Source organism: Excalfactoria chinensis, chromosome 2, assembly GCF_039878825.1.
Source record: "Excalfactoria chinensis isolate bCotChi1 chromosome 2, bCotChi1.hap2, whole genome shotgun sequence".
Taxonomy (NCBI): domain Eukaryota; kingdom Metazoa; phylum Chordata; class Aves; order Galliformes; family Phasianidae; genus Excalfactoria; species Excalfactoria chinensis.
This window is the reverse complement of record NC_092826.1, coordinates 77,526,986-77,539,553: the sequence shown is the minus strand read 5'-3', so window position 1 is coordinate 77,539,553 and position 12,568 is coordinate 77,526,986. Positions and strand designations below refer to the sequence as shown.

At 39.5% G+C, this 12,568-nt stretch overlaps 1 protein-coding gene and 1 long non-coding RNA gene across 2 annotated transcripts in view; one reads left to right on the top strand and one right to left on the bottom strand.

Annotated features, from left to right (window-relative positions):
• The window catches only part of LOC140247734 (uncharacterized), a 40,428-nt gene extending 36,283 nt beyond the window's left edge, over positions 1 to 4,145 (top strand). Inside the window, exon 3 of the long non-coding RNA XR_011902758.1 lies at positions 4,044 to 4,145. This is a non-coding gene — a long non-coding RNA (uncharacterized lncRNA). The remainder of the gene's footprint in view (positions 1 to 4,043) is intronic.
• On the bottom strand, positions 3,386 to 9,979 carry LOC140247726 (ovalbumin). The gene is made up of 8 exons (XM_072327603.1): positions 9,937 to 9,979; positions 8,069 to 8,253; positions 7,767 to 7,817; positions 7,059 to 7,187; positions 6,532 to 6,649; positions 5,249 to 5,391; positions 4,752 to 4,907; positions 3,386 to 4,434 (listed from the first exon to the last, which is right to left on the bottom strand). Exons 2-8 carry the CDS (start codon positions 8,234 to 8,236, stop codon positions 4,039 to 4,041), a joined length of 1,161 nt encoding a protein of 386 aa, XP_072183704.1. The 5' UTR covers positions 8,237 to 8,253; positions 9,937 to 9,979; the 3' UTR covers positions 3,386 to 4,038.
• Between the last annotated feature and the right edge of the window lie 2,589 nt (positions 9,980 to 12,568).

The window sequence follows — 12,568 nt, the reverse complement described above, 5'->3', positions numbered from 1 at the left end:
TACCCATAGTAGAAGTTCATTGCATTGATTTCAGACTGTGGGTTGCTATTGCTTACATTTAGCAGAAGTGGCAAGGTGCTCTGTGGGTTGAAAAAAAAAATATGTAAAAGCCCCAAATTAGTTTGGGATCCTTTTTTCGTCAGGGGTACCATGAAACTGTGAGTGTTTGCTTGTGTCACAATGCAGTTAGACTACACAGAATTAGAGCCTTTATCCTATGACATTTAAGAATATACTAGTTAGGAAAGGAGGCCAGGTACAAACGATTGCACATAGTTATCCACATGGCAGCAACATGGAGCCAAAGTATAAATTATGCTGTTGGGTCTAAAAATGTGTAGTGTGCAGCTCCGTGTTGTCTGGCCTTTGCTCTTAAATATTGTTAAATGTTGTAGGAATTTGTTGTTCACATGGTGACTAGGCACTGCTTGGGATTTACAACGATAATCTGTAGGCGTTGGTTCAGAAGTATTAAAAGTGAGGACAGACAACAAGAGCTTTGTGGGCTGTGGGAGATAAAATGAAGAACTGGTAGGGCTTATTCTCACTGCAGCTAACTCATTTGGTAAGAGAAAGTAAGGCCAGTTAAATGGCTTCCACTACTGCTATGCTAGTGACATTTGAATTTATATTTAAAATCAAATTAAGCAGAAAGCTCTGGGTTCTCCAGCCATGCAGATAGGCAACAGTTGATTAGGGAACGTTCTGAGCTATCTGATATGGCTTTGAAGTTAGCTCTGCTTTGAGCAAGGTGCTGGACCAGGTGATTTTCAGATACCCTTTCCAGCCAAAGGTACTGGAAATCGCAGTAATGACCTGAACTTCGGGATATCAATTCTTGCAGATTGCTGACTTTGTTCGAGTGAGTAATTTTACTTACATTCTTATCTATTTGGAGAATTAGGACTAGAACATATGGTAGGACTCAAGGGCCACATTTTCTCATCTTTATAGAAATTCATTATGTTAATTATCTTCCTGCTGATATAAGACTGCAGGCAGGCAAATAGGTGTGGTTTTGTCTCTGTGCAACTCACTAGTCCACCGTGCTTCTTTGCATGTGTGATTTACTACAGATCTATGTGGGGTGTGGTGACAGAGCAATGAAAGACTCTTATGGTGAGTCCTAAAGCTGTGAGTTTGAGCCTTCTCCTGTAATTGTGCTGAAAGTGATGCTGAAGATAAGAGGGCATGAGATAGCAGAGAAGCAAAGGTGCAGTGCTGACTATTTCATTTCTGTGGGGATGGAAACTTTGCTTTGCTGGGTGATGGAGGTCAGATATCTGTCACTAGCCCTGGGGCTACATCCAGGCCTGTCCTTCCTATGCTGGTTATCAGAGAAGCTCATGCTGTACTTCAGATGTGGAAGGCTATTGATTCTCTTGACTGCTAGATGAATATTTCAGTGTTTGAGATCAGAGGACTCCAGTGTCCATTCCTTGGTGGATATGTGGTTTGCCATGTCCCAAAACAGTTCCAAAGTTTTAAGACTTTGAAAACATGGGGCTGAGAATTCAAACTCATATCTTTTCTTGTTTGTGTATGAGGGATGGACATACTGCACAGCCGGTTAAGGAAGTGGCTCCTGGAGACAAAAACATTTGCCTACTGTTGTGAAGGCAGCATGCAACAGAAATCAGATGTCAGGATTGAATCTGTCTATACACACAAACAGATACACTTTTTTGCATCTTTTGTGTCAGGAAAAGTATAATTTAATTGATAAGAACTTCAGTGGCCTAGAAATAGTGCAGTTTGGGAATAAATCAGGTGAAAAATAGATGTCCTGAGGACTTTAAATACTCTGTTTCCATGCCCAGACCAACAGAAAGTCCGAGATGATATTAAACATCATTATCATTCTTGTAATAAGTTTCCCTGCTTGTTATCTCCTGACCTGCAATTGACTAATTTACAGGAAAATGAAGGAAAGTATTTGAGCTATTTATGCACCAGTGAAGGTGTTGTCATGTTATCTTCCTTCTTTTGCAAGATCCTGTTTGCTAACAGTAAGCTAAGGCCCTAGTTACTGCCAAAGTATGTGTTATCTTGTGGAGGGGGAAAGCTAAAACAAGTAGAACAAGCAAAATGCTGTGCGATGAAACTGGGAAAAACACCACCGCAGACCACCCAGCAGTGGTGCCAAGCTGTTTGCACTGCTGTGAGGAAGGAGCACCACTCTTTGCAGTAGGCACACTGCCCCAAGCTCTCCTCTGTCACTCTGCAGTCTGTGTGACAGTTCATCACAGGTCTGTTTTCTTGCTTTTCCTTTCCCGTGGAGTCCACCTTTCAGGAGTGCACTGCTTCACACAGGTCCCCATGGATAACTACCACCCAGCCCTCCTGCCCTACTGTGTGCTGCTCCTGCAAGGGCTCTCCATGCGCTGTGGCCTCCTTCAGGCCTCATCCACTCCTGCAATGTGGGCTCCTTCATAGGCTACACCTTTTGGTAGAGAAGCACAGAAAACCTCCTGTTATAAATACATGTTCTTTTGCTCTTCCTAATCTGGTAATACAAATCAGTCTCTGTAGCTAGTGGATGAGCCACAATCCAACTGTTGTCCCATCCCATAGCTTGAGGTGTCAGCGCAAGTGTCTCCAACATGGGTTAGGCATCTTCATCTGAAAGCTCTTGGCTTCTGATCCCTTTGTTCTGCAGCTGCAGCAGCAACTGAAGGAGAATTAGAAAAATTTGAAAGTCAGCCCCTTCCAGCCATGGCTGGACCCTTCTCACTCTGTCTCTGTGAAGGTACAAGCAGCAGGTGGGAGAAACGGAAACTTTCTTGAACAAACCCAGCTCCTGTAGAAGAGCTCTTCAGGCATGGTACAGGCACAGAGGCGAAGTGGCCTTGAGACAGTGATTTACACCATGCTCAGTTCTTCCCCTGTCCGAGCCAATGGTGCTGCCCAGTAGTTATATGCCACCAAAGCCTGTTCATCCAGCATACCTGCCCTGGTGGGTCGCAGATGGGACAACTGACTGCTATCGCCGCTAGCTATAGGTTTATTTTGTTCTGTCAGCAATGAGCTGTTCTTGAGAAAATCTGAGCTGAGACAGATCTCTGGGTGTCTCAGTGACAGTCAAGGTCTGTCCCATCACCCCAGCCAGGACCAGGGCAGCAGCAAATTGGACACACTGCTCCAGATGAGGTGTCCCAGGTGGTGCTTAGAAAGGAGAATGAATTTCTTCCCTCACTATGCTCGTTTCGCTAATGTGGACCACTCAGATATTAGATTAAGTTGCTGTGGGGAACTCTTGTTCAACTTCTCACTCATTAGCACTTGTTCTGCAGTTACTGCTGGCCTGTGTGTCCATGCTTATTCCTCTGCACATCATTCTTTCCCTGATACGCAACCTTGCTGTACTTCAAATACTACAAGTGAAATGTGTTTGCTTAAACATGTTTTTATTATGATTAAAGGAACAAAAGAGCATATTCGCAAGACCCATTACATATGGAGACAAGGAAAACAATTTGAATAGTAACATACAATATTTGGTCATTATGATTGAGCCTAAGTTTAGGGAGAAATGTGAATTATAAGATTTTTATGATGCATCTTTAGAAAGTGAGGAAGAGCCTTGTAGTATCAGGAACACAGAAAAAGCATTTGCCTTGTCAGCGTAGGAATGGTTGGTGACAGTTGATAGTTAAATCTGAGAGATTTTCAGTGACTAATTCTGGAGGAACTTGGTCATACAGATACCTGGCTTAGTTGGAAGGCTGCATTTTTTCCCCATAAGCCTTCTGCTGATGTATCAGGTTGCACTTTTCAGTATGATGACTCAGTACTGTAAGTCCAGATTTCATTCCCTTAACCATTCATCCATGAGTTAACAGTATTACTCTGCGCAAGGGAAGGGTGAAGTGCACCTGTTCTCATAGTGTAATTTCTTTTTTTTTCTTTTTTTTCTAGATAAAGCTCTAACTTTTATAAAGTCTAGATGCAGCAGAGAACATGCTTTTCATTTTACCCCTGATACTACAGTGCTCTGGGTCTTGCTGAAAGGGACAGAATCTTTATACTTTCTTCTTTTTAAGGGGAAGCAAATTTGCCAAAGAAGAAAACGCTGTTGGTTTCAATGTGCTTGACACAGAAGAGGAATGGATGGTCAGCCCTAAATTCTTCAGAGCCACTTGAAGCATCCACTCCAGCCTCTGCTGAGACTACCACATCTCTGCCCGCTTCATTGATTTCTGCATATGCTGCATGGACGGCTTGAGATATCTTCAGGCTCACTGCTTCGGAGATGCCAGACAGATTGGCTGAAGAGCCGAACAGCTCAGTAATTCCCATAGGCATTAAGACAGATGTGAGGTTGTATTTCTCCTCCATCTTCATGCGAGGTAAGTACACTTTGACCTTCCTCTCTTCCATAATATTATAACTGGTCCATTCAGTCAGTTTTGCCGAGCTGAGTGTAGCCTCAAGCTGCAAGGAAATGACAATGAGATCCGTGGGATGGTGGCATGCCTTCTTTCATGGCAACGCAGTACTAGTTACTATTACGTGTTTTTTTTGTGTACATCTTTTAAACTGATTGCTCTTGTCATGTCAAGCCATGCTCAGCATAGGCTATTGCAGGACCCACTGGAACAACTCTACGCTTTTATGCAACAATCACGTATTGAATTATAATGAAATTTGTGCTGGTTAAATGTTATAGGACAACTGTGTTGAAAAGAGCTTTGCAACATCTAAACTTCAGTGTGTTTTTAATTATCTGAAGCCAACTTCTAGGGCCATACCTGCTCAAGGCCTGAGACTTCATCAGGCAACAGCACCCACATGGCCATTGTTCCACTGGCAAATGGAAGCTCCAGGATCTTCATTTTCTCAGAAGCCAGTGATGCCACTTTAAATGTGCCAATCTGGTGCATCATCTGCACAGGTTTGCTTTCTTGCTGGAGATCCCAAAAAAAAAAAAAAAAAAAAAGAATATAGTTTTAACAAAGATAATTCTTAGATTGCAGAAATGTCTAGTTGTCTACTTATGGTTAAGATGACTGATTGCTCTCATGCGGGAAGACTTTCCTAGGAAAAGTGGGAATCTCAAGTTATTTCTCAGGAGCCTTGTAATGTCATGAGTAGTGTGGAGAGAGAGACATAAGGAAAATTCCCTGGTTTTGACATAGTGTCGTAAAGAGATGCAGACAAATGAGCAGATACGCTGATGCAGTTCTATATAATAACATGTCTACTCTTCATAAATTCTAGATGACATCTTTAAGGCATGCCCATATACCTCATTCACTCTGAAAGGTACTGTTTGCGTGTCTTCCTCCTTAAATGCTTTCTCCCACAATCCCTTGAAGGCAATAGCGTTAACCAGGACCATTGCAGTTTGAGAATCCACGGAGCTTGGCTGAAGGACATTTCTGATAATTCCTTTAAGAATGAACAGGAAAAGAGAGTTGTATATCACATTGGCAAGCACAGGGTAGATAGTGTAGAATTTTTGGGAAGGGGATGTAGGGGCAAGAACATTGGTTTGTTTTTGCAACTGTAATCTCGTTCTTCCAAGGTTAATTTTCTTGTTGCTATTTTCAATAACTCTTGTATCTCCCTCTATAAAGAATCACAACAAAAGATAAAAGAAAAAGAGATTTATGTGTCACAAAAAGACTAAACCTGTGTATTTTGTAGTAAGGGAAGAATCTCCAACTCAAACAGTACCAAGAAACATAGATACTATATGCTTCTAACCAAAGCTGAAATTTGAGATCTGTGTAACAAAAGAGGAAAATAGAATTTTTCTTTGTTTTCTTCAAAAACTTTGCTCCTGTTTATTCTGCAGTCCTCATGCATGTAGTATGCTCCTCACATAGTCCTGTCACGCACATAGATTACACACATAGATTACATGGCCTAGTTTTTGCCTTCAGAACATGACTCCACACCAGAGGTTGTGTGGTTGTGGATGTTTTCATCTCAGTAAAAAATAACAATCTTTCATCTGTGTTTCAAGCATGAGGGAAAGGAATGATGTGAGAAGATGAGGAAGGAAGTAGAAAAATTGAGGAACCACACAGAGAGGCACTAGGGCAAAAATCAAAATCGTGGTACCACTTTCTATGTGTTTTATCACTACCATTCCTTAACTCTGGTTTTCCGTTGCTCTTTATCAGTTAAGATTTTTCTAGTGCGTAATGACTGTATGCCCTGCTTAACAGGCATACAATAACTCTGGGAAGCTTGAAGGCAAAGCACACAGGCTGAGCTCAGAGTCTCAGTATAAGGGTGAACCAGTTGTCAGTATGTATAAAGCATGTTCTAATGCTGTCCTTCTCATCAGGACTGGAAGCATTACATTCCTGCAAACCTCTTGCAAATAGTTATCTTAAAGGGAGGTGTCTGAAGAGAAAAAAATAAAAAGAGTTAATTGATAATTCTTTATCTGCGAACTGATCTGTTATCTAGGAGCAGGAACAAAAGGAGTGATTTTGTATTTTCCTCTTGTGAATTAAGTGTTCTCCTAGGCTGGTCAAATATGGTGACAGAAGGGAAAATACGGCAGCTTGCCCTTACCGTTTGTCTGACTTTCTACCCAGGAATTGATGATGCCTCTGGCTTGATCTGCAGCTGTTTGGAAGTTGATGGGTTCTAAGCCTCCTCTATACAGTTCCTTCACACATTGCAAGTATTCCTGTAAGGCAAGAGTATTCAGCTTTCAGATAGGAATTTTAAAACATTTGGCAAATGTGAAATGCAAGACTGAAATTAACAGATATAAAAAATATAGTAGTGTAAAAGGCTATTTCACACTGTATTACTACATGCTATGACTTATAGTGCATTTAGTAGTGTAATATGCTATAGCTGTATTGCCGCATTGTAAGATTTTACATTCTTTTAGCAAGCCTTGAATTCTCTGAAGACTGTAGAGTTTCAGGTCTGTGATAGAGAAACAGTTTTTGTCCTCAATTCCATATGCAAAAACAACCACAAGTAACAAACACTAACAAAATTTTCTTAGTGGAACACAAACCTCTGGTTGTTTTTGCATTACTTTGTCATGGAAATACACACTCAGATCAGATTTTAGAGCTACTTACCGGCAGGATTGGGTATTTCTCATCAGCATAAAGTCTACTGGCAAGGTTGAATGAATAAGCATCATTTGGTTTGGTGATTTGGTTGAGTACGTCTCTAAGTGAAGAGTGGACGTTTACAGATGTGCCACACTGAATACAAAGAGAAAGAAAGATGATGTTATTCTCCTCTTATTACTTAGTAGATTTTACATAGTATATGAACAGAGTAAAGTAGTTAGGATACTTCTGTTTACAAAAGTATTGTTTGTCCTGTCTGTGTTATTGCTAGTAACTACACCGATGTGGTCCTTTTCTAATATATACAATTCTGTGCTGTTTTTCTTCTGTAATTCCCTCATACTTTTCTCTAGGGAACTCCTGACTCCCTGCTGCAATAATCTAGCTCCAGCAGATCAAGCAGGCTTTCCTTCTTTTCCAACCAGATTTGTTTATTCAGAATCATCTAGCTGTCTTGCTTAAGCACACAAATATCCACAAGTTTCCTCATTCACATAGTATTTTTGTCCTCAGTTTTATCTTCTGTTTGATCTGAATCCCCTGTTACTTCCTTTCTCTGTTCTTATGAACAAAGTGTTCTCCTAACTGCTGGATTCAGAGAACTAGCTGCTCATCAGAGAGAGCTTGGAACTGCTAAGAGATTGCTTCATCTGCTGAATTTTACTTCCAGAGGAAAGGGACATAGAGAAGGAGGTGAAATTGTTTCTGTACCTGAGCTTCAATACTGTCTCCGAATCCTGGAAGTTTATCAAAGTGAACAACCTGTAATTGAAAATAATAGTAGCTGAAATAATGGTTATGACAAAAAGAAGTTATGCAATGCAGTTTCAAGATCTCTGGCTAGTGCATTTGTGTAACACTCTGGGAGTTGGAGGTGGCCACACTTTTAGATAATTCTGGTTCCAGATTTTCGGCCTCTGAGCTATGCAGTTTCCAAGGGACACTATCATATAATTAAGTGCCATGGCTCCATTGAGCAGGATAAATGTTTTCATCTTTAACCGTAGGCTCACCTTATTTATCTGGGCCCTGGTGCTGTCTTTTGCACCTATGTAGATCATGGCCAGAGCTGAAAGGACGGTGAAGGGGGAGAAGAACATGTTCTCAGTGGCATGGTGGACTTTGAGCTCCCTGTATAGATCAGAACAAAATTCCATGCTTTCTGCACCGATGGAGCCCATGGTGAACTCTGAGTTGTCTAAAAAAAACAGAAGAACAATGAAAATGTAAGGATGGAATGCTGTACACAGTACCATGCAGGGTACTCTATCGTAGGCTACAACAGTAAATTGCGAGTAGTTTTTAGGCAATTAAATGTAAACAGGTAGTTTTAAAGTAATTCTGTGGTAATGTGTCTGTTGCTATACCCAACTCTCATGCATGTTCAGAACCATATTCATAAATGTATTTTTTCATGCATTTGCATTTGGTTATTTTTTGGGTAGCAAACTTTCTCAGAAACCTTAGATCTACATGTGATTTCTGTTTACCATTTTAAAGCAGCCAAACAAACAGTTGCCTCTACGTATTTTCATTCAGTGAAAGCTAGTTCAGAATTCTACTTCGTTCAGTACCTCTAATCAAAACAAGAAAATGCAATCTGATAGGCTTGTAAAGCTGGAAATTCAAAGGGCAAATTTCAGTAGGCTTACTCTGGGTTTGAACAGATATATGAGAAAGCAGGGGACTTAGTAGCAGACTCCTGACTGCTTTTATTTCTTATTTTTGGGAAATAAAATAAGTAAGTACAGAGAAATACCTGTTTGTTGCACACTAGTTGCTATCAGTAGATATTCAAAAGAATTTTTACCTTTGTTTTAATGATGGAAGAATAAATAGGGAATGAAATTTGTATGGGGTCATGTAGTCTAGGAGAAAGGCATGCACGTAATTCATATTCTGTTCTATTGCACTTTCAGGTATGGCTTGCTTTGCTCAAAGGTATGCATGTGTACTGTAGTATAAACGTTCTGAGGAGTTAAATTTTATTGGTGACATTCAGGCAGAAGAGAAATGCAGACATGATAAAATAGCAGTGTCTACTATAAAGCAACCATTAAATGAATTCTTATTCAGGACATAGATCATAGAAGCTTTATACTTGTTCTGGCTGTTTCTATTGTAAGGAGCTGAACTGTACAAGTATTTTATAGCCAGTGTGCTTATATAAAGCACGGCTTTTGGGGTCAGCACCAATCTAGTTGCTTTCCTATGGTTTATATAACCTGTGAAAGTCACAAGTTCTTCAGAGCCTGGCCCCTTATATGGATACTGAATGCTGGATCCTCAGGATTGGCTTTTGTGTATTAAACCCCTCAAATATTTTTACTGGCCATGTGTTTGAGTATATACACACACATTTTGCTCATTTTCTTTTCATATACAAGTTCACATGTATCTATTACTTATTATTATTATATATTATGTATCTATTATTTATGCACCCACACAGATTTTTATCTTTTGTAGTGATCAGCAGCTGCATTTTGCAGGAATTAAACTTCTAGAGAATATTTACATTAAAATAACTCTCCAAAATTCACTGAACGACATGATTTTGCTCTCAGTGCACTCTGGAGGGCTAGAGGTTAATCAAGCAAACTGCAAAGCATATCAGATAGAGAATGACAGGATAAGATGTTCTGAAATTAAAACATACTTTAAGCACAAAGAATAAACCTCCTGACAACAAGCAAAAAGCTTTTATGCATAATAAAATAGTGCAAAATCCATACACAGGCGAGAAGTTTTTATAGAGAGTATTATGCAGATACTTCATCCTTAGAGGTACAACACATAGCGCAATAATTATTCATTTTTATAAGTTTAGGCACAAGCAAGAACTAAGATAGAGAAAAGGTCATTTTAGAGTGTTGCTTACCTTTTGAGCCTGAGCAGTAAAGGCAATACAGCTTTCCAGCTGTATGTACAGAGACTGGCTGAGCCCTGCGGAATATATAGCCTGAATTGGGACCCACCCACAGGTTGGTTCCCTTCAGAAGTTTGACCTTTGATGCCATAGAAATAATTTAATGGGATTGGGTCAGATTTTAGTTTCAATAGATCCATTTTGGATTGAAGGGAGAGCAAATATTAGTTTTTAATTCTGGGTAACAAAGTGTTTTCTGCCAGTTCTGCTAATCCATCAGGATTGCTGGATGGGAGAAAAGACTGAGAAATAGTGCTCATGTTCCACTGAGCTTCAGTTACAACCAGATAACAAGATCTTAAAACAGAAAAATGTGAGACTCTAGGGATGTAAAACATAATTAGCAATTATTAGTTAGTCTGTTTATTACTATGGTTGTAGTAACAGACCAGAAGTCTGTTTCAGTTGATCCTTCTTGAGTGTACAACATGCATCTGAGCCATGCCTGACAGGAGATAAGTGTGAACAGGACTTGACCTATTATTTTCTTGACAAAATAGGGGAAATAAAGAAGCATGCACGTGAAGAAACCAATTGAGATGAGAGTGAAGAGCAGACACACTTTCTTTCTATAGCTGGAATATTTAAATATGTCTTTTGATTGGTGTAAACACTTTATAACAAGCTTTTATTCTGAGGGAACTGCAAAACATAGCTCCATTCAAAGCAAAATAATACTCAATTCTGAATGTGTTTATGGTATGAACTTGCAATGTTCCGCAGAGATCTTCCATGATCTTCCAACTTAATGGCCTGGCAGATGACAGAGGAATTGTGAAATTCAGCTGGAGGACTGTTCATGGTTCGAGGGACAATCATAATATACAATAGCAAATATATTTCAGTTATAGAAGCTATTGTTCTGTATTGAAATAATAGAATTGACAAACAGTAAAGAAACCATTCTGACCTCTGTAAAACACTGTTTGATTTGAAAATGGGGAAAAAAAGTACAACATAATTCTTCAGGACATACATTGCTGCAGTCTCTGTTACGCAGATGAATTACTTTCCTATATCACTAGCTGAAGATTAGTCAGCGTCATTTTCTTTTTGTTTCTCTCTTTCCTTTTGTGAAAATAAATATACTGTAGAAATCGACATTCTCCTTGCCAAGTCTGAGGACTAAAGCAAGACAAGATGGTAGTGGAAATAGTATCTTTTTTTTGCTGAACGTCTACACCACAGGCATCAGCTGATTTTTTTGTTTGTTTGTTTCATTTTGTTTTTAATCACGTCTGCTGCTTCTATTTCAGCCACTAAGATAGTCTGAAAATCTTTCCTGCTTTTTGTGATGATAGATGTGCTGCTTCTCAGTAGATGTTATCTCTATCTATGAAATATATATTAGTCTGTAGAAAGAAAAAGGAGACTGGGAATAAGTCTCTTCAGATGTACTTCTCCATCATCCGGTGTCAATCAAACACTAATAATCTTTGCATAGATATACTTCATATATAATTGGAATTTGCAGACCTTTAGTCCTATCACACTTATCCTGGTGAAATAACATGGAAAAGAGAGACGGTTTTGACTCTTGCTAAGCCAAGGAACTGCTTAGACAGGGAAGTTCTAGAGATGACATCCACCATGAAAAACACACTTCCAAATACTTGAAGGTATCAAGTCTGACTTGACAGACAAGATCCAGAATAACTTCTGTCTTAATGCTATAGAAACAGTTGAAGGTATCCACCATGGTTGAAACTGTCAGCCATTTTGTCTCAGCAAACAGCAGATCTGGTCAGGAAGGACAAGGTTTTTTCAAAGCAATCATGCCATATATAGTTAAGCTTGTATAATTAATAAATAAAAAATATAATTTAGTGTATTTCCACCTTTGGATGTTATGAAGAAATACTTTTATTAACAATTCACCATGATCTGTCTTAAGAGTAGTGAATAACAACAGGCTGTTTCTCACCCAGTGGTTGGGTGTACCAGTGAGTCAGAGCACTGAATGCCACATTCCCTCTTTTGTATCCCATAGCAGAGAGGGTTTCCATTTCATTTCTGTAGCTCAGCAAGTTGTAGTGGATTTACACTATGAGTTATGGTAGTGAAGGTCTTCAGGAATGGCCTCTGCAAACAGAACCCAGAAGTCGATGGTATATCACATGAACCTCAGTTATCTGCCATTATTTTAACTCCTTATTCCTTTTCTGTTCAGGGTCACTTCGAGTTCATGGCAGTTTCTTTGTATTTCTCCAATATCAGTCTTCCGTTACTGCATAAGAGACTTGGACAGTATATCTGATTTAGTCAGATCTGCCTTCAGAACATCCCTGAAGCCCTTCTTAGACAGTCTCAATTCTCCTTCCCTTAGTCTCTTTTATCATACATGGACCACATACCTGTCCAGACCTGGGTCATATGTCCATCTTTTCACTTGTGTCCTGTACTTTAAGACATACAAAATATCAAGGAAATCGATGCAGCTATGTCAGTTATCACTGTCATAGTATTGTGCTGCAAATACAAGAATGATTCCAAAGGTTTTTTTTAAAGCTGCTCTATTTGACTTCCACACTGTGTCCTTATTCCAGACCTACAGAACAGTTTTCTATTTGACTTGCAGAGCTTT